This window comes from Onychostoma macrolepis, chromosome 09 (genome assembly GCF_012432095.1).
Source record: "Onychostoma macrolepis isolate SWU-2019 chromosome 09, ASM1243209v1, whole genome shotgun sequence".
Classification (NCBI taxonomy): Eukaryota; Metazoa; Chordata; class Actinopteri; order Cypriniformes; family Cyprinidae; genus Onychostoma; species Onychostoma macrolepis.
The window spans coordinates 34189429-34217333 of record NC_081163.1 but is presented as its reverse complement, the minus strand read 5'-3'; the positions used below and the strand labels follow the sequence as shown (position 1 = coordinate 34217333).

The 27905-nt window shown below is 37.5% G+C and overlaps 5 protein-coding genes and 1 non-coding gene across 9 annotated transcripts; 4 read left to right on the top strand and 2 right to left on the bottom strand.

The window, feature by feature from the left end:
• The first annotated feature begins 36 nt into the window (after window positions 1–36).
• On the top strand, window positions 37–10782 carry glb1l (galactosidase, beta 1-like). The gene is made up of 16 exons (XM_058785982.1): window positions 37–297; window positions 544–710; window positions 797–947; window positions 4157–4217; window positions 4295–4389; window positions 4774–4954; window positions 5077–5135; window positions 5212–5333; window positions 5474–5514; window positions 5606–5724; window positions 6667–6741; window positions 6834–6923; window positions 7118–7231; window positions 9790–9921; window positions 9998–10213; window positions 10299–10782. The coding sequence occupies exons 1-16, from the start codon at window positions 235–237 to the stop codon at window positions 10500–10502; spliced, it is 1890 nt and encodes a 629-aa protein (XP_058641965.1). The 5' UTR covers window positions 37–234; the 3' UTR covers window positions 10503–10782.
• Window positions 10783–11456: 674 nt separating this feature from the next.
• ankzf1 (ankyrin repeat and zinc finger peptidyl tRNA hydrolase 1) lies at window positions 11457–18769 on the bottom strand. Of its 2 annotated transcripts, none has more exons than XM_058785980.1 (16): window positions 18642–18769; window positions 18242–18392; window positions 18071–18165; window positions 16546–16648; window positions 16273–16460; window positions 14734–14840; window positions 14496–14649; window positions 14161–14383; window positions 13982–14080; window positions 13747–13896; window positions 13508–13657; window positions 12818–13106; window positions 12590–12701; window positions 11866–12033; window positions 11704–11774; window positions 11457–11595 (listed from the first exon to the last, which is right to left on the bottom strand). In XM_058785980.1, exons 2-16 carry the CDS (start codon window positions 18369–18371, stop codon window positions 11472–11474), a joined length of 2163 nt encoding a protein of 720 aa, XP_058641963.1. In that variant the 5' UTR covers window positions 18372–18392; window positions 18642–18769; the 3' UTR covers window positions 11457–11471. The 2 variants fall into 2 exon arrangements, with proteins under 2 accessions (XP_058641963.1, XP_058641964.1); XM_058785981.1 differs by having other exon boundaries at window positions 12818–13103.
• Window positions 18375–23615, top strand: hce2l2 (high choriolytic enzyme 2-like 2). Of its 3 annotated transcripts, XM_058785985.1 has the most exons (9): window positions 21669–21915; window positions 21992–22043; window positions 22122–22184; window positions 22403–22552; window positions 22642–22759; window positions 22839–23017; window positions 23105–23186; window positions 23260–23381; window positions 23474–23609. In XM_058785985.1, coding segments are annotated over exons 1-9 (837 nt in total). In that variant the 5' UTR covers window positions 21669–21846; the 3' UTR covers window positions 23476–23609. The 3 variants fall into 3 exon arrangements, with proteins under 3 accessions (XP_058641969.1, XP_058641968.1, XP_058641967.1); XM_058785986.1 differs by lacking the exon at window positions 21669–21915 and adding an exon at window positions 18375–18460 and having other exon boundaries at window positions 23260–23615; XM_058785984.1 differs by having other exon boundaries at window positions 23260–23615.
• Window positions 19122–21288, bottom strand: si:ch211-167j6.3 (uncharacterized). The gene is made up of 5 exons (XM_058785987.1): window positions 21109–21288; window positions 20907–20995; window positions 20521–20658; window positions 19554–19693; window positions 19122–19458 (listed from the first exon to the last, which is right to left on the bottom strand). Exons 1-5 carry the CDS (start codon window positions 21163–21165, stop codon window positions 19367–19369), a joined length of 516 nt encoding a protein of 171 aa, XP_058641970.1. The 5' UTR covers window positions 21166–21288; the 3' UTR covers window positions 19122–19366.
• trnak-uuu (transfer RNA lysine (anticodon UUU)) lies at window positions 21561–21633 on the top strand. Its single transcript has one exon. It is a non-coding gene; the product is annotated as a tRNA-Lys (tRNA).
• Window positions 23616–24291: 676 nt separating the features above from the next.
• On the top strand, window positions 24292–26539 carry hce2l1 (high choriolytic enzyme 2-like 1). The gene is made up of 9 exons (XM_058786450.1): window positions 24292–24351; window positions 24428–24479; window positions 24565–24633; window positions 24707–24850; window positions 24957–25074; window positions 25804–25982; window positions 26057–26138; window positions 26320–26444; window positions 26526–26539. Exons 1-9 carry the CDS (start codon window positions 24292–24294, stop codon window positions 26537–26539), a joined length of 843 nt encoding a protein of 280 aa, XP_058642433.1.
• Window positions 26540–27905: the final 1366 nt, after the last annotated feature.

The following is a 27905-nucleotide window of genomic DNA, read 5'->3' as shown; positions in this document are numbered from 1 at the left end:
ACTTTAGGACCCAGACCATTGCCAAACAGAAAACAATCACATGACCTTCATGTTCAAAGAGAAGAAACGCTGCAAATCTATTGAACAGAGAAAGTGGACCGCTTTATACAAAATGACTTGACATAGAAAAGTTTGAGCAGTTGAAATATTATTTCCTGACACGTTACAATCACGCGCTGCCATCATAATGTCAAACGGAGGAGTGTTACTGCGTCTTATCCGTTTGATTTAGAGATGAAGTCACAAATTGCTTTCGTTTTATTAAGTCTGTGCTTGTTGCCAATAATTTCTGTGTTGGTAAGTACCTGATTCAAAGTGCACGACTTTCACATCTACACATTGTGATTAATTATTTTTAACCAACTTGACGTGTATTTATAGACTTGGGTCATTATAGAAACGTTGAAATATTTTTTAAATTAATTTATTTGATTTTTTTTGTAATTATGAATGCAATCTCTATCATATTGAGAATAGTTTGTGGATTCTTATGCGCCCACAACACCATGCACATTTTTAACTACACGACTTTTCTGTTTTAAGGCAGATTCACGCTCATTTTATATCGACTACAAGAACAACTGCTTCCAAAAGGATGGAAAACCATTTCAGTACATCTCAGGAAGTATCCACTACTCTCGCATTCCTCGGGAATATTGGAAGGACAGGCTGCTCAAGATGTACATGACTGGACTCAATGCTATTCAGGTGTACGTGGAACAGAGAAACAGTGCAAACCCTGTGCACACACTTACATTACACATCTTGCCAAAAATGTGTGTTTGCTTTCATGCAGGTATGTGCCATGGAACTTCCACGAGACCGTGCAGGGGGTGTTCAACTTTACAGGAGACAGAGATCTTGAGCACTTCTTGAACCTGGCCAATCAGACAGGGCTGTTAGTCATTCTGCGTCCAGGGCCGTACATCTGTGCAGAATGGGAAATGGTGAATGTTATTTCCTCATGTTGCTAAATTTGAAAGTTTTTGAAATGTGATATTTTACAATAGGCCAGTCGCTGCATGTGATTATGAGAGTGTGTTTTTAAAGGAATAGTTCACCCAAAATTATACCTTGTTATCTTGTGATCACCCTTATGGCGTTCCAAACCTATACGACTTTCTTTCTTCCATAGGACACAAAATAAGTGTTTTAGTAGAATGTTCATGCTGCTCTTTTCCATACAGTCAAAATCAGTGGTGACTCCAAAAGTAGCATAGCTTATATGACTTGTCTCCTTAAGTCATAGTCAAAGGTCTGTGTTAGGAAATACTTCAAATTAAGTGAATAAATCAGGAAAAAGTGTGATTAGAAAATAATTTTGATGAAAATATCTTATTGCTTAAAAAGGCTGGAATACTTACACTTATGCGAGTTTTAAAATCTGAACAATTTCGAAACACTAGACATCATATACTTGTTGAGTTTGGTTACACAGGAAAAACTGGGCATCATGCACTTAGTGATGTTTTATAAACAAATTTCGGGAGAAGCACGCGTGGATAATTAACGCGGCCAGCTAATCATTAGTGATTACACTATTATCCAATCAGCACACAAGCAATCTCCTATTAATGACCAAGTACGTCCGCCCTCCATTATCTCGACTTTCAGCATTGGTGCATCCGATTGCCGCAACCATGTCAGAGATAGAACTTTTCCCCGAGGATAACACCTTCGACAACGCAGCTCCGCCTGCGTCTCCAACCGACGTTCAGCACACCGGCGCTACAACAGAGCCTGCGGCTGCATCACGAGACTGCTGGTCTTCTCGCACAGCCGCCGCTCATACCTCCAGACTTAGGGGTTCGCCTTCACCTTCGCCTGCTAGGCGTCAGCAACCGTCCCCAGCGTCATCTTATGCCTCAGCCCTCTCTTCCACCCCAGCAGCGGAAAAATGGACTGTAGCGGGTCTACGCCAAGCACTTTTAAACGCCGGTATCAACACCCCTCGCCACGCAAGCAAAGCGGACCTCCAAGTTCTCTTCGCCTCGCTCCAGGCAGGGGCTCCACCTCCAATCCACACTCCATCCAAAGCAAAGGACAAAGCAAGTCGGGGCCGCAGTGCTCCCTATTCTCCAATTATCAGGCCGCAGCAGACGGCCTTCCGCAAGCCTGAGCCGCGCTCCGGATCCTGCAGCCACCGGCTCCCGATCCTCCGAGCGTCAGCCCGCAGGTCCTCCAGTTGACGCGCCGGCGCACACTTCCACAAGCCACCACGGCAGCGCGAGCACGCCTCAGCCAGCAGCGCAGCCCCATCCTCAATCCTTGCATTTCCCCACGCCTAATCGTTTTGCCTACCCATGGCCCCCAGCCCCACCATCCAGCTCTAGTGCGAGGCCGCCTCCTCTAATGCTTCAGGCCCCGACGCCCGCTATTCCCCCTCTCCTTCCCAATGTTTGGCCCACCTCCCGGGCCGGCCAAAGCGTGAGGCCGCCTCCGCTTATGGCACAGACTCCGGCGCCCGTTATTCCCTCCCTTTTTTCTACAATTCCAAGCTCGAGCCTGCCGCAGCAAGCAGTTCCGACCGCTACCTGTCCCCCCTTTCCCCCATACCTGTTCTTCCTTCACTTTGTCCACAGCCACGCCCTTACCTATGCCGACGAACGCTCTTGCACTGGATCCGCCCCCAGTTTCCAGCAACATCAGGAACCAAATTTGAGCAGAAATTCAGGCAGTTGGCACCAGAGGCGGAACCACTCCCAACCCCAGTACCTCCTTATTCAGAGCTGATGTTCCCCTAAATCATCCTCTGAGACCTCTCTTCGAAGCTTCCCTCGATTCCATACTTCAAGCAGTTTCCCCCAGAACCCTACAATCCTATTTAACAGCATGGAAATGCTTCTAAGTATTCCATTCTGCCTACAACCTGCCATTCCCCGATTTTTCACGGCCTGATCAGTCCACCACTCCTTCAGCCTACAACTGCATGCTCTCCATCACCTCATTCATATCCCACCTCAACATTAACAAAAACCTCCAAGTCGGTTCCATAAAAGGCTACCTAAGCGGAATCAAATTTTTTCACAAGCTCATATTTGGTTCTCCCTCACCTCAAATAGCCAATTCACAGACCACTCTTCTCATCAAAGGCGTTCAAAGAGCCCAGACACCAGGCAACCCATAACCCTAGAAATCTTAACCAAATGCATTTCCACCCTCCGCAGAGGTTACCATTCCACTCACACCGCGTACACGCTAGATGCCATGTTCATTCTAGCATTTTTCGGCTTCCTTAGATGCTGAATTTTACAACATCTGAAAGCTGAATAAATAAGCTTTCCATTAATGTGTGATTTGTTAGGATCGGACAATATTTGGCTGAGATACAACTATTTGAAAATCTGGGGGTGCAAAAAAATCTAAATATTGAGAAAATCGCCTTTAAAGCTGTTCAAATGAAGTTCTTAGCAATGCATATTACTAATCAAAAATGAAGTTTTGATATATTTACGGTAAGAAATTTACAAAATATCTTCATGGACCATGATCTTTACTTAATATACTAATGATTTTTGGCATAAGAGAAAAATCTATAATTTTGACCCATACAATGTATTTTTGGCTATTGCTACAAATATACCCCAGCGACTTAAGACTGGTTTTGTGGTCCAGGGTCACATATGTGTTCTGAAATCACCTCAAAACATCCAGTGTTTAATGTCCTCTGACTGGATGAATTCATTGTCCAAAGCTTTATAAGTCTTTTATGTGAATTATGTCAACTCTGACTGCCAAAAATCTAGACTGGCTGTAATTTTAGGCAACTAGTATCAATTCCTCCAGACTGTAAATTGGGGCAAAGATCGGTGCAAAAGTTGTGTAGTGTATTCAAGCTTTAAGCAAACTTTGACAATAGTGCATAAATCATATGGTCATTTTTGAAGCTCAACAGACCCTGGTCACCATTCACTTTTTATTATATGGAAAAGAGCAGCATGTGCATTCTATTAAATGAAGAAAGAAAAGAAAGAAAATCATACTGGTTTTGAAAACATATACATGAGTAAATACTAACAGATTTGTATTTTTTTGATCATTTTGAATGAAAATTTGATTCATGATGCTAGTAAGAATTAGTTCTGGTCACAACACAAAAGACAGCCTTGTGATTGTTATTTGGTGAGTAAATTGTGGGTTCTTATCTGTCCGATAGGGTGGTTTGCCTGCCTGGTTGCTAGAAAAGCCAAACATTATCCTTCGTTCAGCTGACACAGGTATATGTTCCGTCTGCATGAGACATGACTTCACATTGGCCAGATCTGTCTTTAATGGTAGTGTGCGTCTGTTTCAGAGTATTTGAAGCCAGCAAGTGACTGGTTGGCTGTGCTGCTCACTAAGATGAAGCCGTGGCTTTATCAGAATGGAGGAAATATTATCAGTGTGCAGGTACAATATAGTGCTAACATTTAGTAAGTAAGTACACAAGTATAACCAGACACATTTGTCCAATGCAGTGTCCTCAGATGACTGGCTGAGTCCTCCTAGTTGAACCCGATGTGACGTTCTCAAGGACACAATGTTGACAGCTGGGTTTGAAGAACCTACAATTGGTTTTTTACCAGCTGAGATATTTAACTACTATGCTGCTCCACCCAGAGAAAATGTAAAATAATATTTACTGAGTATGCAATAATAACAAAGAACTTATTACAGTGCTCATGTTTTGTAGGACTATACATAGCAATTACGTTTGGTGTTGATATGTAAACAGTGCTTTACAGTGTATAGACAGGTGTGAATATTTTATGCTTTTTTTTTTTATCTTTTCAGGTGGAGAATGAATATGGCAGCTACTTCGCCTGTGATTACAACTACATGCGGCATCTTCGCACCCTGTTCCGTTTGTTCCTGGGGGAAAACGTCATTCTCTTTACTACAGATGGGAATACGGATAAAGAGATGATCTGTGGCACGCTTGAGGGCTTGTACGCCACTATAGACTTTGGCACAGGTAAGGTCAACTGAGGAGGTCACTTGTGTCTGACCTGTGTGGTGTTTTTAAAAAGTTTTGACTAGATTTTTAGTCCATGTGTGCATATCAAGAGTTCAAAATTTAATTATTTTCCCCTTCAGACACCAACATCACTGCAGCCTTCATTCGACAAAGAAGGTTTGAGCCTAAAGGCCCACTGGTAAGTAAGAGCATTCATGTTATGATTGTTTATCAAGCTGTAGGATTTGGCAGTAATTGATGCATCATGATTTCAGGTGAATTCTGAGTTCTATACAGGCTGGCTGGATCACTGGGGTGATAAACATGCTTCTGTGGACACTATCAAAGTGAGCAAAATGCTGGGAGAGATGTTGTCCATGGGTGCCAGTGTGAACATGTAAGTAATGTTTTCTATAGAAGAATGAGTGTAAAGCCAACTGATTCATTAGATGTTATCAATGAAAAATAAATTCTTGTTATATTAAAACTGGGCTGTACCTCTGATACCTTGGATAAAGAGATTTCTTCTAATCACAGGTACATGTTCGAGGGAGGAACAAACTTCGGTTACTGGAATGGTAAATCTGCTATCTCAGTATACTTGTTCCCATGTCCTTGACAATATGCGGTAATGCAGTCATCTTAATGTTTGAATATTATCACTTACAGGAGCGGATCACGATACCAGGTTTCGGTCTGTCGTGACCAGTTATGATTACAATGCACCTTTATCAGAGGCAGGAGACCCCACTGACAAACTGCTTGCCATCAGAGATGTCATTAAAAATGTAAGAACATACATATATTAACTCTGAATGCACATGTATGACAATATCCAATTTACAGTTGATATTGCTGGACGCATGACTATGTGTAACTGTTCAGAAGGCAAATTTTTTTGTGTCTCATACTAGTCTCTTCTGTAAAAACAGTAATTTTGTGAAATATTATTATCATTTAAAATATCCGTTTTCTGTTATATTATATTTCATATATTTTAAAATGTAGTTTTTTCCTGTGATGCAAAGCTGAATTTTCAGTATCATTACTCCAGCGTGCAACGTGATCCTTCAGAAATCATTCTAATATGCTGATTTGGTGCTCAAGAAACATTTCTTATTATTATTATTATTAATGTTGAAAACAGTTGTGCTGCTTCATATTGGTGTTTTTCAGATTTTTTTGATGAATAGAAAGCCTTTTTTTAAATAGAAATATTTTGTAACATTATAAACGTCATTATTTTCTGAATAAAAGTATTAATTTCTTCTTATTTAAACCTCTGAATGGTGGTGTATTACTTTGTGACAGTAGAAAGGACTCTTGTATGTTATTCAAATGTAAGACTAAAGCAGGCAGTTTTTGCTGGACATTAACTATAAGTAACTTTGTAACTACATGTCAACTAACTTTAATTTGCAACAATGGTAAATGTCAACTCTTATTAGAGTATTAGTCAGGTTAGGGTTAGTTGACCTTTGCAAAGATACTTACAGTGAGTAGTATGTCTGTTGGGGGACCATCAAAATGAAGTGTTAAGCACTTCATAAGCAGACTGTCTACTAATACTAGTTGACGTGTAGTTGCAAAGTTGCTTATAGTTAGTGGACTCCAAAAATTATAGTTTTGTTCATAATGCTAGGTGACCAGCTAGTGTTTGTAACCAGCATCTACTGAATGCCAAAACAGCCATCCATTCTATTGTATTAATAATGTGTGTTTGTTTTCAGTTTCGAGACATTCCAGTTGGTCCCATGCCACCAGCCACCCCAAAGTTCGCTTATGGCTTTGTTACACTTCAGAAGGTGTGGATATTTCTCATAGCAAAACCTTATTCACTTGCAAAAATGTCTTGGCCATGCACCCCTTCTTACTCTGTTCCTATTTTCTTTCATAGGTCGGCAACATTAGCAGCTTGTTGGATACGCTGTCACCTCAAGGTCCAGTGCGATCTCAATATCCTTTGACGTTTGAGGAGATTAAACAGGTATGATATTTAAAAGAACTTAATAAACGTGATTATAGCTAATTCATAATGTTTTATGGTGTTGTGTTTAGCCAGCCAATGTTGAATTTCCTCATAAATGGCTGTAGATGCGCATATATGGTTTGGGCTTTGGAGGTCGGTCTTGGTTACGTGTAAAAGCTGGTCTGAGCTTGTGTTATGTCAACTGTGTGCAGTACTATGGCTTCATGCTTTACCGAACGACACTGCCACGGAATGTTCCCGAGCCGACCCCTCTCATCTCGCCCCTCAATGGCATCCATGATCGTGCATACGTCTCTGTGAATGGGGTGAGCAGACCACTTGTTTGGGTCACGCTAACACAATGTTTTGTTCTCACCATGGTTAGTCAGACACTATAACTGTGTGCATTACCACTAGTGTGTGTGTAAAACCACTGTTTACCACTGCTGTCCTAGTGTAAACATTTTTACATATGAAGAAAGGAACAATCATTTTGAAAATGTATGTTTAAAAGGATGTACACTCACATGTGATGAAGCCTTATCAGCTTTATTCCACATAAAGCGGGTACCATGGGGGAAGCCATGTTGAAATCATATGACAAGCACACCTGCAAAACACTGGAACTGAATCCAAAAAAGCAAACAAAACACAAATATCTTTAGTGTAGAGCAACAGCAGTTAATAATGCTACTTAATGCATCCAGGATAGGAATTGTAGAGCACATAATGACCATTGTGATGAAGATGAGGCAGTGAAACAAACAAAAAAGTTGACCAAAAGTGCCCTGTAAAGTGTAAAATTCTGCCATATTAAGTGCCTTTCCAGTCTGAAGGAAACATATGTTCAGTTCAAAGGGCATAGGGAATAACTGAACAGCAATACATCTTCACAGGATATGGAGAAGGAAATTTACCCTTCAGTCACTTGTGCAAGTTTGAATAAAATAACAATGAGGTTGCATCATTTTAATTGAGTATAATTATCTGTCATGATTATGGCTAAATAGGATAAAATACACATGTAATACAACCAAACTATGTTTATTTTGCTATTAAACATCACAACCTGACATTTATTACTCAGTTTAGCACTTGCAAATATGCAAAATTAAATTAATAATAGCTTAATATTTAAATAAAATGTTATTTGAATGTATTTTAGTGTATTGAATCAATTCAAATAAATCTCATGTTTTACATTTGTTTTGTTTTTAATTATATATTTTGGTTTTAGTTTTCATTGTAATTTTAATTTTGTTGTTTTTTAAACGTTTTATTGTTTTTAACACAGTCTATATAATTTGTATTAATTTTATTTCAGTTGTATTTATTTTAGTGCATCAAGTTAAACTCAGAAACTGTTTTGGCAACTAGGTGAAATAAGTTTTTTTTTATATTTTATTTTATTATTTTATTTCATTTAACGTTTATTTTTAGTAAAAAAAATGTTTTCATGGGTTTAGTTTTAGTTAACTATAATAACCCTGTTTTATCCTCCTAAGACCCTGCATCCTCATACGAGGACATTATATTCTAGTGAATTTCTCTGAGACTATACATGCCACAGTTTGTGATTTCATACATGTTCTCATATGAGGACACCGGGACTAAAAGCATGTTTATTACGCATTTTGGGAGACATAAATGAATAGGGAAAGAAATTATATTTCAATATTCTATGAAATATTATATATAATTATGAAAATCTTGTCAATTATTACTCACATTATTACACTTCTTTTTTCATTACATGTTGCCCCAAAAACACATTAATATGCAAATTAGATTTAGTTTATAGATACATTGTATATAATGAGAAAACCCGTTTATGGCCATTTTACACACATTTTGCAGAAAGAAAAATGGTATATCGAATCATTCTGCTATAACATAGTTGAAAATCATCTTTATACAAAGTTTGGTAAAAAAAAATAATCTAAAACTAAAAATGTATTGGTTTGTTTTTTTACAGAGGACATAGCATAACTTATAAATATCTTTTTTTATTACTTTTTTTTTTTTTTAATGCTTTGAACAATGTAAAGACATGAAAAATACTTTTCAATACAAAAAAAAAAAAAACGTTTTTCTCGGGTCTCAGGAGGTGAAACATAGGTACAGTATATTAAATAAAATTATGGTTATTTCTATTCTATTTATTTACAAAGTATACCATGTCATCATACTACATACTCTTATAATGTGCGCAATTCACGTTTTATGTTTGTTGATGTTGAATGAGCGCATTGTCAAGTGCACTTCAACTGATATCCTGTGCTCAGAGAGCAGTGAACACTGCATAGGGACCCTGCCAATTAGAACAGAGCTACTGAGTGCATCCGCAAGACACAAACTGCATCCCAAATGACACGCTATGCATTTATCCACTATGTACTTATGCACTATATACTCAACCGTGTAGTGTATGAATTTTATAAGGTTATTTTGTCATTAATAATCAGAGTCTGCTAGCCCCGCCCCCTTCGTGACGTAATTAAAGCTGCGAGCCTGTGACAGTCCAACATTCCACACTTCATTTTATCGGTTATTTAAGTGCACTTTTTGTTTTTGGAATTTTCAGTGTGAATGCACTACTCGCACTATTTCTACTACAAAACGTCATAGAATAGTGCACAAGTACGCGATTTGGGACACACCTAAAATTAAAAATGATCTTCCATTATTGACAAAACCAAACTGCTGATCACTTCAGTCTACATGCTCGAATGGAGAGAGATTAACCAATACGTTGACTTAGTTATATTCATGTTTAACTGTTTATTTAGGGCCTGCACTTAAAACTCATCTTAACCATGGTTTTGTTTGAAAGGCAGATGTTTGCCAGAAAAGATGGTTTAGATTGAAACTTGTCTGTGAGCAGGTGTACCAGGGGCTTATGGAGAGGGACACTGCACTGGTGATGAACGTTACAGGACAACAAGGGGATCAGTTGGACATACTCGTGGAGAACATGGGCAGGGTTAATTTTGGCAGTTATATCAATGATAATAAGGCAAGTTAATCTGTTAAAATCTGCTAATCCTTCTGAGAAAATTCTATTAATAAAGTATATAAAACCCCTTTTTCAGGGTCTCTTGGGTAACCTCATTTTGGGCAATGACGTGCTCACTGATTGGTCAGTCTATCCACTGGACATTGACACTGCAGTAGCCAATGGCTGGCTGCAGGCGGCTCACTCAGGGTCAGCGATGGAAGCAGGAGACGGACCAATGATCTACTCAGGAACCTTGACTTCTACAGGCCTCGCATGGGACACTTTTGTAAAACTTAATGGATGGACCAAGGTAAGGCGTATTTTTTGTATTATGAATATTATCTAGTATTTGTTATCTTGAGCAGTTTTTGTGTAATTCTGTTTTTCTCTTTCAGGGTCAGGTTTGGGTAAATGGGGTGAACCTGGGAAGGTATTGGCCCCAGAGGGGCCCCCAACAGACGCTGTATGTCCCCGGACCTTATCTCAGTGCCACTCAGACAAACAACATCACAGTGCTGGAGCTGGAAAGAGCTCCTTCGCACAGAAGAATCCTGTTTATGGACCGGCCTCAGCTGAACAACACTGGACAGAAGACATGATCATATATGAAACCAGTATCAGTATAGCTCCATCATCTCCGCTCAAACCTATCAGCTATTATAGAGAAATACAGCCATCATAATGCATAATACATCATACAACTGTAATTTTGCCACATTTGCTGGTCAGTATTATTTCTATTATTAGGTTAATTTTAGTACTCTGACAAATCTAATAAATCAAGACCTTGATGTGCATTAAAGTTTATCTGCTTTAAAAGAAGATGATTTAAATCTCAAGTGTCATAACTCCATATTCAATGTTTTTGAGGAGACGTTCACGATGTAAAATATCTGGAATAATATAAATGCATCTAGTCACTTGGAAATAAATGAATGAATAATAGATTTAAAAACAACGATCCTTGTCTTAATTTCAGTGACTGTCAATCATATACCTTTTTTTCTTTATCATAAATCATGCTAGTTTGGAAACAATAATACACCAAAATAATAATATCAATGATGATTTCGACTGTATTAACTGAAATCATTGAAACTGTATTGATCTGAAACTGCAGCAGCTGCCAAACAATGTGGAAGGATAAACTTCAACAACAGTTTTACATTGTAAAACATAAAACACACCATGATTTTACGTCACATTTCTGAATTAACTATGATTTTTAATGAGCTAGCTATTATCTCATGAAGATACAGAACTTGTTTTTTTTTTTTAATCACAGTGTGACAGTCTGCGTGTCCTGAATGATTGAGTTGAAAAGTAATACAATATCAGAGTTGACATGTTCAAGATTTCTGTAAATCTATTATATTAATCATTCTCTTCTCTGATTTCAGGTAATCTATCATATTCTTGTCATTTCCAAAGACAACTGTGAAATCCTTGATATGTTTCTTGTAAAATCCAGTCAACTCCCAGATCATGTAAGATGAAATATGTCCACAATATGGCACGACACCTTCACGTCCTCTAATGCAGTGTGGTAGGATGTGAGAGGTCAGAGGTCAGGGCCGGGCGGCAGCATTGGCTTTGCGATGGGCTTGGACACAACGAGGCGAACAGAAAGAGTAGTCCAGATATTCAAAAGGAATCTTCCCCAGTAACGACTCTCCACACTGAAAGCATCTCCTTCAAAAACATGTTTATGCTAGTTATTACAAAACTTCTTTTTGGATGAACTTTAATGAGGACTTGCATAAAGGACAGATATTTCTCCATTGAGATATTATTACATACCTGATGGTAGTGAGTGTTACTCCAGTTGTGGCCACATGTTCAGCCAATCTCCTCTCTGCAGCCAGAGCTCGCTGTGACACATCAGAAATATGACACAATCGGCCAATCACAATAGGTCATCCACATAAGAACTACAATAAGAGGAAGAAATTAAGCAGTCACCTTCTCTCTGTCACTAAGAGCTATGAACCTCCTCTTTTCCTCCTCTTCTTGCTGCTTCTTGAGTTTCTCTTCTTTTTGCTCTTTCTCTCTCTGTTTCCGTGCTGCTTTTTGGGCTTTCTTCTTCTCTGCCTTTTTGGACTCAACTTCTTCAGTCAGTGGTCCAGGCACCTTAAACATATTAAAGCAAAGAAAATACTGGAATAAGTGACATATTTATTACTTTGGGTTGCAAAGACAAGGCAGCTGCGCATACAAAGGTTTTCAAAAAAAAAAAAAAAAAATTATTTAAACCTGATATTTGTAATTTATATGTTTTACAAAAACAAATCCCGCACACTATCTATGCAAAATGTGTCAAAATATTGCATGACCTTCATCAGGAATTTTTCAAACTAAGGGAATTTTTGGTTAAAAAAAAAAAAAAAGTATATTAATTTATACATTTTAAAAATGTTATGAAAATACTATGTTATATACAATAATAACAACATGTCATTAAACCTCTGTATATAGTGCAGGTCTGAGACCACTAGTTTTATCTTCATTATTATCTCTTTAAGAAAAACGTTTTAAAATGTCTTTATCATGTATTAAAATCTAATGTGTTTTGAAGTGAAAATTAGGATCATTTTTATTTGTGGTCTCTGACCTTCACCTTTTTTGCAAAGCAAATGAAGATTTTGTTGCTATTTGTGGTGTTGCTAGGCAAGATAGATTTGTCTACCTGTGCTTTAGTGTAGTCGTACTTATGAGGGTGTTCAGCCATGTATTTTCTAAATGTGTTGCGGGTGTCTTTTTCAGGAGCAACGCCATATGGAGTCTGTCCTTTCTTATCCCTAAAACAAAAAAAAAAAAAAGACATTGACCACTATTTAGAACCGAACAACCCATCCGGCCACATGACAACCTGCTGCTGCTAACTGATGATTAAAATGATTCTGTATGTGCATACTTGTTAGCTGGATCACTCCCTTCATCCATTAACAGTCTGACGACTGATTTCTGTCCAGCTGCCGATGCCACATGCAGTAAAGTAAAGCCTGCTGCATCTATGGGCTTGTTAAGAAGACATGAAACGCTTGAGGTAGGATTCTCTTTGGTGTTCCTCTCTTCTCTACCCTTTTCCTCTTCCTGGTCCTCTGGTAGTTGCAGGAGGGTGCGTAATGATTGGATGTCCCCCGTTTTACAGGCAGTGTAGAGAGCGTCCCTCAAACTATATTCCCAAGACTCATCCACTTCTTCTGAAAAGATACATTTAAAAAAATTCAAGTGTTATTTGAATATATTTTAAAGTGCAACTTTTTCCTGGGATGGCAAAGTTGAATTTTCTCTAGTCTTTAGTGTCACGTGACTCTTCAGAAATTATTCTAATATACTGATTTGGTGCATTTCATAATATTATTAATGTTGAAAAAAGAACAGAATTTATTTGAAACATGTTTTTTTTTTTATATAAATGCTGATTGATCTAATGCATCCTTTCCGAATAAAAATATGAAGTTCTTTCTTCCAGGGAAAAAAAAAAAAAAACTGATTTTTTTTGTTAGTGCATATGACCTTCAGAATTATTTGGATCATGTTGCTGTTGCAGGCTTTGCAGCAAACTGGGAGTTGACTGTTGGCTCCAACATCAGTGTTTTACCTTCTTCTGGCTGCCGTTTTTTGCCTTTCGGTTTCCTCCTGCTCTTGGACTTTCTCTGCGTCTCTTTAGAGACATCTCCAGGTTCCAGTTCACCTTCTTCCAGTAGTTCGTCATCTGCCTGTTCTTCAATTATTTCTCTTTTGCTTGAGTCTGAAGGCACAAGAAAAACAAGATGCATTTTAATAACCCTCTCTCTCTTTACTAAAAGCATTTTACTTTTCTTCTGTAAAGGTCTTTACCTTCTCTCTTCTCTTTCCGTTTCCTCCTTTTCTTCTTATTAAGCTGGACCTCGTATTCTCTGAGGTCCAGAGTTCCCAGTGTCTCCTCCACTGTCTCTAGCATTCCTGAGTCTTCCTCCTCTGAACTTTCTTCTTTACCCTCTTCTCCCTCTGTAGGCACGGACCACAAAACAGCCTTCAATAAGGATATTTTCAGAAGCACAGTATGTAAGACACAGTCAGGGTTCAGACGCACCATTGATGTTTGGGACTGGATGACTAACAGGTTTAGGAGTTTTCTTCTTCCACACTCTCTTTGAAGGACTGAAAATACTGGAGATTTCAGTGTCCTTTTCTGGAATGTAACAGACAAGCATATTAAAGGAAAATCACTCATAAAATATATATATTACATGGTAGCAAATCTCAACTTACGATAAACATGTAGAGTTGAGAGGAGATCAAAAACTCGCTGTATTTCTCTAAATGTTGCTCTACGTGTGGCAAAAGGAAGTATCCGGACTCTCTGATCTTTTTTGTCCAGTGGTGCTCCACGACCTCCAAAAAATATGGTCTTATTGTAACTCTGTGCTCGCAGGAAGATGGCACTTGCCTCCTTCAAATACTCAGCCCAGCTTTCTAGAAGATCATGAATATCCTGTTTAAAAATGGCGTATACATCAATAACAATTCCAAACTTATATAAACTCTATGCAAGTCAGTGTTCTTCAAGTTTATATATATATATATAACAAAGGGTTGAAATTCACCTTGTGCAGTGCTGCCTCGTTGTAACGTCTGAGGGCCGCTCCTGCAGATTTAGGCGCGTGGCCGCGGTTCTGAGAGTCCCTCAGTCCCTGTGCGGTCCCTCGCTTCGCTCTCACCGTGTACCGATGAAACGTCTTATGCTGCACAATCTCTTTTCTATGTGTTAGACAAATCAATTAGGGAATAGCATTTAATTAAAATATTCATGGTTATAGACAAACTTCGGAACTTTTCACTGACCCCTTAAAAACCGCTCCAGCAAAGTGACCACCGCCAGTCATCAGAATGACCCAAATAGTGTTGTTTGATATTTTCAGTAAAGAAGAAACCAAGTCTTCTTCATTGTCCTGAGTTTGAATATGACAACAGAATCAGATGAGACTAAAAGAAGAAAGTGCTGCAGGAATCACTCTTCTGGTTCTATCGTCCTTAAGTCAGTGGGTCTTGTTTAAATGCCTTAAATAAGCTCTGCATGCTTAACACAAGCTCAAGATGTTTCACCATCTCATTCACTGACACTGATTTTTGAAGCTTTTCCGTGTCTTGAAAAAGGCGGTTGCTAACAAGTAGCTAAATAGGACTAAAGAGGCATTGAATATCATCACACCAAATAGGAAAACTCATCTACTAACTAGTCCGCTCCTAACTCCTACTCAAACTTTCTAACTATTCTAACTCAAACTTGACTGAAAGAGTTGTCAGAAACTTAGTGATGATGACATTTAAGCGTCATGGTGTGGTTAATTTATAGTGTAATTTTATCTTTTTACCTCTGGCAATTATATTTAGGTTAAGATTAAGATTATAATGATGAACAAAACATGCAATAAACTTTAAGCTCTGCTAGTCACAGAGCCTGTTTTCTACAATAATCCAAAATCCAATGGGAAAATCCTCTTAGGTTTTCGTCAAGGGAAGAAGGGTGATGCTAACTTCAGAGTTGGCCTACGAAAATATATCACTTCCTGCAGCACTCCACAGAAAATAAAGTTCAGTTAATTCTAAACACAATTTGATCTTGAACTACAGCAGGCACATAATATACATAATCTAGTACAAGAGATGAACAAATGTGACCCTGGACCACAAAACCAGTCTTAAGTCGCTGGGGTATATTTGTAGCAATAGTCAAAAATACATTGTATGGGTCAAAATTATCCATTTTTCTTCTATGCCAAAAATCATTAGGATATTAAGTAAAGATCATGTTCCATGAAGATATTTTGTAAATTTCTTACCGTAAATGTATCAAAACTTCATTTTTGATTAGTAATATGCATTGCTAAGAATTAATTTGGACAACTTTAAAGGTGATTTTCTCAATATTTAGATTTTTTTGCATCCTCAGATTCCAGATTTTCAAATAGTTGTATCTCAGCCAAATATTGTCCGATCCTAACAAACCATACATCAATGGAAAGCTTGGAAATCTCAGTTTCGAAAAAAAGACACTTAAGACTGGTTTTGTCGTCCAGGGTCACAAATGTGCTTCAACCAATCAGAGGGCAAAATGCAGAAAGAAGTCAAAATGAATCGTATTTTTTATAATCTCATAATTTTTTCACCTCTTCCTCATTTAATGTTTTTCTGGAACAAAATTAGTGTAAACACCGGTAATGAAGTCAAGTGTCCCAGCTTAAGGTCCTATTTTTCGTATAAATGTAAATAAATAAAATGTCTCTGAAAATAATCTGCTGAGTGGGGATTCTTCTCAGCCAACGCTCTTGTAATTTAGGCACAGACTAACAAATCTGAGAAATGATGCATATATTTACTCACTTTCTTGTTTTGCAGAACACAGCGATACAATGACAGGTACTGTCCCTGCATGTTTTGAAAGACTGCTTTGGTAGAAAGTCGACATGTGGACTGATCTGTGTCCAGAGCACTGTCAGTCTCTTCAGGGCCCACTTCATCTCCAAGATCCTCACTGTCGGAGTCTGAACCCGAAATGCTTGAAATGTCGCCTGTTAACAGGAAGGCAGATTACGCAAAAATTACACTTATGCAAACTGGATAAAACAGTTCATCAATAAGGTGGTATGAGCATACATGACTCAGTCTTCCTCTCAAACTCCTCCACTGTGACCACTGAGCTTCCTTCCAGCCGCTGTCTCAGGTTGAAGCGATGCCAGTCAAGTTTGTAATGCTCCATCTGATAAAAGACTGGGATTGCATTAGCATACATATTACATTTCTTTCTATCCCTCATACAAAGCTATGACATGACTTCAGAAGACTAGCACAGTAGTAGTTTGGCATTTCCCATGTCATTCCAAACTTATGTGACAGAAAATCATATGACTTTGGAATGACATGAGGGTTGGGAAAATATACGTTAGAAAGAAGACCAATCGGGATTCAGTATGCAAATAAATGTCTAAAAGATGACTAACTGTAACAATGTAATCATGCTCTGTTACATTGTGGAATGCAACAGTCGGGTTCTGAAAGTAAAATCCCATTCATTTTCACTTCTTTTTTTTTTTTTTAATGATACCTCATAAACCTATAAAGACAAACCTATTTGTGAGCTCCAAGGTTGTTAATTGATGGTATATGCTTTTGTTGAAGCCGTCAGCGTGCATACCTTATTTTTGAAATAATCATATTTGAATTGCAACAACATGAAACATCTTTGTGATTATACCCTTTTCCTTTCCATATTAAATCCGTTAAGTACACAGTCGTTTGTCTCATTTTCAAATACCTTCTTACTTTAAATCAAAGTTTGTATAATGCTGCAATTCACCTCTTAGCTGGTTGGTTTGGTTCATGGCTTATAACTCTAATAACTTATAACCCAAACACTTCCTATTAGATAAATTAATGGAGAAAAATACGTACTGGGCCAAGCTGTGGAAGAAGTGGTCAGGCATTAGCACACTTAAAGGGAAGTTTACACAAGAAACTAATTGAACTGCAGACATTTAACATACAGGGTAAAGGTTTTACTACAAACGTGCCCATATTACAAATTTTTGAAAATGACCTTTCATGCAGCATGTAACACAGCTCTAAGTGAATGAAAACGTCCTGCAAAGTTTTAAATCTGAAAGTGCACCGTGTATAAAGTTATTGTCTCTCAAAAGAAAGAGTCGACTCTGAATCATTGAAACGAGTCGTTTTTAAAAGGAATCCCAAGTTGACGTCAACATGAAACATTAGCATATTGCCCGCCCACTTGTTAGTCTTTTCGCATTGGTCTGAATGAAAATGCAAATTCATTCTTTGCCACTAGGTGCCGCTTTTGGAGCGTTAAAAATAGCTGTTTCCCCGGTAACGCTGCACACAAAGCAGCACTGCGCTCACAAACACTGCTTTATCAGGCGATATAAGATGAAAATGAGACCAATCACCGCAGATTAGTGTCAGGCAAAGAAGGGGGTTGAAAAAATGAGTCGTTGAGCAAAATAAAATAAATGCATGTTATTAGTTATTAGACAATGAAAGTGTTTTTGACCTTGCATGCATGTCAACCTGTTGTTGGGGACTCCCAAAACCAAAATATGAACTTTCATTACCCATAATAATAGGGAAACTTTCTTGTATCAGCACTGTAATCGATTACTCATACCTGCTCCTCTCGACTCTCAAAAGAACACTGACAGGCCGAGCACAGCATCTTGTCGGAGACCTCACCGGCGAATGCAGTCTTCCTCGAGCCAGCATCTGTCAGTGTTATGAAGAGTGTGTTATAAACACCAGAACAGCAGCCGTGTGCGATCAGTCTGTCTGGCTCTCTTACCCTCACTGGACGCGTTAGCAGAGGGCTGGGGAGCTTCAGGATGACCCAGTCCAGACACCTCTCTCAGCCCAGCGGTCACCGTCTCATCCGCACACAGCGAAAACACACACCGCTGCTCCGGAGATGCCATGATTCAGTCGATAAAATAAACCTTAACACACGAGTATCAGCGGGAGAAGCGTGGCACGTCGTGAGTTTTACACACGGAACAACAAAAATGTGAGCTTTACTCAAATACACTAAACATTCAGTATCGGATCCGTCGATAAAACCAAAGCAATGTCCATATTTGTGTCAATCTGACATCTGCTTCCCTACTATTGCAAAGATAAAATGCTGTGCTGACGCTATAATTCAGCTCACTTAACTATCAATGATCACTGTTAATGTATACATTTACCTTTTTGGCAAAAGCATCGGTTCCTTATGGTTTGAACTTATCTGTTCAGTCCGAGTAAGCTGAAATGAATCATGTTACATTACGCACGTGTTTGTGCTCTACGGCGGCCGAGAGGTGTCATAAAACTTTTTTTCAAAACGCGATTTTGTTGCCACTTCCAAATATCATGATGTAACCTTGTATCTCTTTTTCTTAAAATATAATTTTTGTCCCCACGTAAATAACTGAGAAAAAAACAGTGTTTATTTTAAAGACAGCATTAATTGTCAGTTGTGCAAAAGCCAAAAGAAACGATCATCTGTGAAATATTTATTAAATTAAATAAAGCATATCTTTTTCTGTCCACTATTAGAGTTAAGTTAGATGTATTCAGATTTCAAATGTATTTGCATACGGTTCTTCACGTACAAAAAAATACTATCCCAGGTTTACAGAAGAAAGAAGAAATTACATAACACCATGACTGTGAGTAAATGACAAATTTAGGCTATTTTATTTTTTTTTTTTACATTATCTTTGAATTTCACCCTGGAAATTCCAAGTGCCTCCAGGTTAAAGTTTGAAAACTTAAGCACATCTGTTTGAGTTTAGCTACCAATGAACATTTCAATTGTATGAAATACAAAAAAAAAAAAAATACACAAAAATCACCATATTTTCCATGTTTATTGCAGCTTAGTTGTACTAAATATAAAAAATAAAAGTAGCATTTTTTGATGTTGTGATCACTTCCGTGTTCCTCTTTTTCTCACTGGCTTTTCGGTAGACTTACTCTGGCTGGATGAGCCTGGTTTAACTGGATTCTCACCCTGCGAAACTGCAAATTGAGACCAGTTGAATATCAGCAGCATTATTCTGCATGGCCAGTACCTACAGACCACACAACTCTAGCTAGAGACGTTATTGCTGTACCTTTCTCTGAGTTTGCAGAAGCGTCCGCCAGTGCTTTCCTCAGCTGTTCACGTTTGAGCTTCAGATTACACTCCTGCTCCAGCAGGCTGCTTTCTTCTTCCTGCAAACTTCTCAGAAGAGCTTGCTTTGACTCTATGGTACTGTAACAAAACAGCGTTGAAAATTCCATGCTTTAATTATGAAATAAAAAGAATTATAACAAGCTCCCAGTTTAAAATATAAGATTATTTAAATTCTTGGAAACGGATGGAAATTAAGTTTCCAGAACTGTCATTTTCACCATTCAGGAATCAGGTCCGTGTATCATCCGATCATTTGTGGGGGGGTTTTAAATTTAATATTGAAAGTAGAAAGTAAATGTGACCCTGGACGACAAAAGCGGTCTTAAGTGTCAATTTTTCGAAAATTGATTTCAGGTTTATACATAAATAAGCTTTCCATTGATGTATGGTTTGTTAGGATCGGATAATATTTGTCTGAGATACAACTATTTGAAAATCTGGAATCTGAGGGTGCAAAAAAATCAAAATATTGAGAAAATCACCTTTAAAGTTGTCCAAATGAAGTTCTTCAATGCATATTACTAATCAAAAATTAAGTTTTTATTCATTTATGTTAAGAAATTTACAAAATATCTTCATGGAACATGATCTTTACTTAATATCCTAATGATTTTTGGCATAAAAGAAAAATCTATAATTTTGACCCAAACAATGTATTTTTGGCTATTGCTACAAATATACCCCAGCGACTTAAGACTGCTTTTGTGCTCCAGGGTCACAAATGAGAAAACGGCTCCTTTTACAATCTTATAGTGATTTTGTTGGGTTTATTCATTCAGTAGAATATCTAAAGTGACAAATTAGATTTACATAAACACTGTTCTAGGCAAAACAAGCAATGCATATTTTGGTAGGATAGAACTACGGACAGGTGGTAGTTCAGCAGTTTATCTGGATAGTCATACCTAGATAAAGTTAATTCTTCTTGCTGACTGGCAAGGCTTTTCTTCTCCTGCATCAGAGTGTCCAGTTCAAGCAATGCATTCCACAGGCCTTCATCCATCTGGACCATCATCATCATCCTCCGATCCATCTCCTTTTTGCTACAATAATATTAATAGAAGCTGCTATATATCTGCAGCAGAAAGGACACCTACAACCCTGATGCATGCAGCTACTTAATAAATTACATTATTATTTTTTATAAGTTGTTTTGTACAGTGTTAAACTTAGATTTTTTTTCAGTTCCTGATGGCATACAATTATTTTCCTACTACGTTTACGTCAGAAGTAACTCACACATGCTGAATCTTCATTTCAGACAGATAATAATGGTATAAGTATTAATTACCATTTGTTAACATCTTTGTTTACTTGCTCCACCTCGTCTATAGTAAGCTGTAGTTCGGTTTTGGCATCCTGGAGTTGTTTTAACAAATCCTGACAGCGAAAAAACAAAGGGCGAGTCACTCAAAACAAAGATATGAAGCTTAGCATTCGGACATTTTTGGTTTGCTAATGTGGGGAAGCACGCACGTGGTCGCGAGTCTCACCTGTATTTCTTTATCGTCCTGAAAGGTGATGTTTAAAGAGTTCTGTGGGGTCTCCATAACGGAACAGCAAAACGATTTCTTATAATGTTACACAGACCCACTCGACTGTTTGATTATCAAAAGACACCTCTACATAGCATAAACTGCAATTCATTAAATGGACAATTCTGATTGGATCACGTTCAAAGCGGCTGTGAATGTTACTATAAACACACATGACTCCACATAGTTTTATTTTTAAACTGGATTCTACATATTTTCTGTAAACATGATTTTATTTACCAGACTGATGCAAGTAAATAACGGATCATAAGAATGATAGCAATGCGGAAAACATGCAAACATGAGCAACAATTGAAATCTGAATCTGAATCAACTTTTAACTTCATAGAATGTTGGAAAGCGTTTAAATGGAACTCTTGTAACTTCCGCTTGAAGTGTTGCATGCACGAGCCCGGATAGCTCAGTCGGTAGAGCATCAGACTTTTAATCTGAGGGTCCAGGGTTCAAGTCCCTGTTCGGGCGAATATGTTTTATGAACTAAATAAAAACACCGACGTTATGCAATGAAAATAGTATTTAAATATGTGCGAGTGCATGTGGCAATTAAAAACAGCGTAAAGAAGGAAAACAAACATTTGGTTGGCCACTGAGAGTATGCATTATGTAACAGGAAGCTGGTGAAGAGCCCTTAAAAGGCAGGCAGCATGAACTTAGACAGCAAATCTCAGTGCACTCATGGAGTACACACTGGTTATCATACTGCTCTTCTTCTTGGCAGGACCATGTTTGTCTCTGCCTGGTCAGGTAACTGCATATCAGTAAGTGTATATTTTGTTTTTATCAATCAAAACCACATATTTTGGTCTATTTTGTCTTGCAGATTTCCTCTCAGTCAAATTTTGGAGCAAGAAGACAAAGGAGAAGCTACTCTGGTAAAGTGTTGTATTAATTATTATTCAGTATTCATTGAAAAATGAATCATATTTTAACCGTTTTATAACTTTCTCCAGATGATATTGATGAAAACACTCCAATTGCAATGGACAGGATCATAGATGTAAATGACTATCAAGGTAAAGATGCAAATGTTCCATATCCATACAGTCTTAAAAATAAATGTTCTAAAAATCTTAGTTTCCATAAAGAACATTTCCACTATTTTTCTTAGTGGGAAAAACGATTTAATGCTCGAAAGAACCTTTTTTTTCCACTGTAAAGGACATTTTGTGCAATGGAAAGTTTCCATGGGTGTTTCCACAGATGCCAATTAAGAACCATCGTTCTCTTGTAGGTGTCATTTCCGTGGATGGCACCAACCTCAGAGAAGGAGATATCGCCGTGTCCAGCAGGAGTCAGAAGAACTGTTTTGCCAGAAGCTGCTTGTGGACCAAATCTGTAGATGGAAAAGTGTACATTGCATACTCAGTGTCTCATGCGTACAGTAAGCAGTAACAAGCAAACACATTGATTTTCATAAACGGTGCATAAACTAAATTGCATTATTTGGTTTCTGATTGTCGTTCTGCACAGGCGAGGACGACGTGGAGAACATTAAGAAAGGCATGAAGCTCATTGAACATGACACTTGTGTGCGCTTCGTGCCCAGAACTCACCAGAGGGACTACCTGGATATTCAGCCCAAAACAGGGTATTGACATGAGATTAATCTTCAACGGCTTCATAACTTAAGCATTCTGATGCATCTCCTCATTTTTGCTCGCTGATAGGTGCTGGTCATATCTGGGAGCACGTGGTGGTAGACAAACCATTTCTCTCCAGACGCCCGAGTGCACCGGGTCAGGGGTCACCGTCCATGAGCTAATGCACGCCTTGGGCTTTGTTCACGAGCAATCCCGAGCTGACCGGGACAAGTACGTCACCATCATGTGGTCCAATATATGGAAAGGTAAAGTAGCATTCCTTTATTATCCTTCATAGTCTTATACTTAAAAGTCATTTTATCGCTCACTTATTCTTCTGTTCATTAAAATAGACCGGCTGAGGAATTTTGAAAAGTTTAAAGCAAACAACCTGGACACCCCCTACGACTACAGCTCTATCTTGCACTTTGGAAAGTACGTCTATATACATTTGAAATGTTGCCTGAGGGATATAATAAACAGTTACAGTTATTCTTTGTGATTTCAGGTATGCCTTCTCTGAGGATGGTGAACCTACTATTGTACCAAAAAGAAACTGGAACGTGAAGATTGGACAGAGATTTGGACCCAGCGACTTGGATATAATGAAGATTAATAGAATGTATAAATGTAATGCATAATAAAATCCATTTACAGTAATGATCCATCACATGGCTAAAAGTCTGACATTATTAATGCTTTTACTTCTTTTAATTTTTAAGGAAAACGGCTGATTGTGAAGATTGCTGATATAAAAATTGCTAATCAAAAATAAGAACGTTCTTTTGTAACCTGCTGTTTCAGATATTTCTATACTCTTTCTCATGCTGTTATAATGTTGTATAAACATTACATCAATAAACATGGTCCATAAATATATTTTTCTCTGATATTTCATTTAAGCTTTCATTTCATTGCAAAAGAATTCTCCACGAGTTAGCTGCGATCAAATAAGTCAAACTGTTGGTTGACAATCATATTAAGTAAATGTTCAGAATCAGCTGATCTCAGAGCTAATGAATAAGTACCGAGGTGTCAACACTATGAATTACACAAGCTGAATTTAAAACAACCTGTTATTTGGTGTAATGCAAAAATGATAAGTTAAAGAAAGGGCGAGGCGTTATTTATTTGCATCACGTGTCGCTACAGCATATTGTGAACACAGCACAAATGACTATTGAGATTTTGTTTGCAGATTAAAATGAGTTTCAACACTATACACGCAGAAGTTTTGCATGGTCAGGGCGAATAGCACAAGAATCAGCAAGACTTCAAATTGCCATTATTGTGATCAGTCTTAAAAATGCTGAACTGTCTTTCCAATGAATGCTTTCCAAACCTTTCATTAGGGAAATACACGAATATCAAATAATGACATAGGACGTCACGCTAACCCTCCATCTGCAACCTAGAGTAAAGATGGGTGGTTCTCGGAGTATATATAGTTTAGCTCCGAGGGCCCTAACTTTAGTTTAGTTTACATGCAATACTCGATTCCATCCAGGACACCAGGACGTACACATACGTGACCACCAAGATGCTTTACGTGTGTATTTTTGTGGGACTGGTGTTAGAGTCCTGGTCTTTACCTGTGCAGGTAAGAATGGCTGAATACTACTGCAGTTATGATGATAGTACTCATATGCCCCATGAATGTATTTATTTTGTATTAGAACTCCTCACTGGTTCATCAGACAAGGCTGAGGTCAAAGAGAGAATATCCAGGTAAACAGGTCATATCAATGGTGAGCAATGTATAGGTTGTCACAACGAATTGATGTAAATGTACCATTCTTAATCTGTTTAACAGAGCATTATGTGAAACCTGAGGACATGAATGCCATGGACAGGATCCTCAGAGTAAATCAGCGTATGTGCGGTACAGATACAGACATATATTTACAGGGAATTACTCTTTGAGCATGCAACATGTGGTTATCTTACTCTGCCAGTGTCCAGAGGTTTTCCTTTAAGAGAGGGTGACATCCTGAGTTCAGGATCCCGCAGTGCCATCACATGTTTAGGAGATTCTTGCCGCTGGCCCAGATCTGTTGATGGTTTTGTGTATGTACCGTACATCATCTCTCCAGTATATGGTGAGTAGGATCTCTGTATGGAACTGCATGATAGACGTTATAAGTGAAAGATAAGTGAAGGTCTTTATTTTTAAATAACACATTTATATCATTTGTGTCTCAACAGATGATATGGACAGAATCACCATAGAAACAGGAATGTTGGACATTTCCTCTGCAACATGTGTGAAGTTTGTGCCTCGCACACATGAAGCAAACTTCCTTAGTATCCAGTCTAGAACCGGGTGAGTCCTTTGCATTCAAATACACCCATGTTCTATTAGTGTTCTCTTTAATATTTAATATTTTACTATTTTATCTTAATTTTGAAAAGTCATTGTATATGTTATTTTTCAATGTTTCATTTTATGATAATTTTTTTATGAAATAATTTATTTTATATATATATATATATATATATATATATATATATATATATATATATATATATATAAGAATGTTTGGGAGCAGTAAACTGTCTTTTTTTCTTCTTTTTTTTTGAAGAAATTTATACCTTTATTAAGCAAGGATGCAATAAATTGATTAAAAGTGACAGTAAAGACATTTTTAAAATGTATAAAAAATGCTGCTCTGCTGTTCTTTGTATTTATCAAAGTATCATAGTTTCCACAAAAATATTAAGCAACATAACTGTTTTTAACACTGAAAATAATAAGAAATGTTTCTTGAGCAGCAAATCAGCATATTAGAATGATTTCTGAAGGATCATGTGACTCTGAAGACTGGAGTAATGATGCTGAAAATTCAGCTTTGCCAAGAATAAATAACATTTTAAAATATATTAAAATAGAAAAAAGCTATTTTAAATAGCAATAATAATTCACAAAAATTTTTGTTTTTGTGTTTTGATCAAATAAATGGAGCCTTAGTGAGCAAAAAAAAAAAAATGGTACTGACCCCAAATTTTATTTATTATTTACTATTATTGTTGTTGTCCACTGTCGACCCCATAGCTGCTGGTCATATCTGGGAATGATAGGAGGCAGTCAGACCGTGTCTTTGCAGTCTCCAGGCTGTATGTGGTCAGGAGTGGCAGCTCATGAGCTAATGCACGCTCTGGGATTTGTACACGAACAGTCCCGCTCTGATCGTGACCACCACGTCTCCATCCTGTGGGAAAACATCATAGATAGTAAGTGTTTGAAACCAGCACTTATTTTGAGTCATTGCATTCAGTACGACAGTAATGCATGGTTCTTTTCCTAGATCAAAGGCACAACTTTAAGAAGTATGAGACAAACAACCTCAATACTGCATATGATTATACTTCTGTCATGCACTATGGGAGGTGAGTATTGGCAATCTAAGGTACAGTATGCATACTTCTGCTAAACTATTAGTGGACAATCTGAAATGCATGTAGCTGTTTAAACAGTCCCTTAAACCCAAGAATTTCGTTTCTTATAAACGAAGCAATAAAAAACAATAGCGAATAATTTTAAGTTTAATGAATACTGATGCACACACAGGTATGCCTTCTCAGAGGATGGTGGACCCACCATCATCCCTAAACCAGACCCGTACATTCCCATTGGCCAGCGAGATGGACCAAGTCTTACGGACATTCACAAAATAAACATATTGTATAACTGTGGTAGGTATTCATCTTACTAAAGTTGACTAAACTATGCTTCCTGGTCTGTTCATTTGAATTTTTCTTTTGTGTGTCCACTAGGTGGCCGTGTGTGAAGCAACAAACTCATGAAATGGACCCAACATAATTCACTGGACAACATGTATTCACCTTTCCTTCTCATTTTATGATGTGTTTGGCAGTGTGATGTATTTTGACACTATTTATATTACAGTGCATAACAGATCATGTTAAATACAGCAAATTATTTTACGGGACAATATCATAAATTCTTTTTGGGCAAATGAAATATAACAGAATCCAAAATAAAGCAAAGGCAAAATCTAGGTCAAAATACATGTTTTAGAAATGCAGTCTTTGTGCTCATGTTGTTTTATATGAAATTGGTTTACCATTTTCAGCGAAAATGTAAATGTAATGAATATTAAAATGTCATGTTGTAACCATGAAGTAAAAAAATAATAATGCATAGGACATTTTTTCTTACACCTTGAATACATATGTGTGTACACATCAATCATTATTATTATTATTATTATTTTTTTAAAATGCTTTTTAGTATATTTTTATGGTAAAATAGTTGTTTATTCATAGATTTAATAGGTTTTTGGGGAGTCATACCAAATAACATTTTCAACCTGAACTTGGTGTAGGGTTTACTTTGAAATAATTTTCACACATTAGTAAATTTCACAAATAATTACCAAGAAATGGCGAGCAACACACTGAACTGAATGTGAAAGTTTCAAGTGGAAAGACTGAAAATTGTAAAAGTTACAACTTCGATAAAACATTTTTTTTTACAGTGTATTGCAGGATTCCTCTCATAAAATATCACCCTGAATTGTAATTCAGAAATTAAAAACATGTTCATCATAACAGGTCATTGCATGTATGAATTGCATTTTTAATGTATTTTTGAATAAATTAATAGATCAATTCAAAATGAGTGTCATGCTATTGTTATTTTAATCGTACGTTGAACTTGATAACAATAAAACAAAGTACAAACCATTCATGCTTTTGTCACAGTTGTGTGTTATTATGGATGCAGAATTTAAAGCACATCATAAATGCAAACACACGTCTGTAACTACCTTGGGCCAGTGGTCAGATGATATTTACACAAGATCCATCCAGTCTCTCTCAGCATCTAGTGTGCAGTCTTGCGTTGGAAAACCATCCTACTGGACAGCCTTGACCTTCCTCTCCGCCGTCTCTTTCTGCGAATTCTTGCTGTCACCTTTTGCTTTTCACTGTCCAGGATGAGTAAACTTCGCAGGAAGTTGAAGGAGATGTAGAGAGACAGATATGTGAGAAAAAGATAACAGGACCACAGAATCAACATGCCATCCAAAAAAAAAAAAAAAAAAAGAAATCACTAAATCAGATGAGATGTATAGCACCAGAAATATAATGTAGTTGACAGAATATCACATTGACACAATTTTAAAATCTATT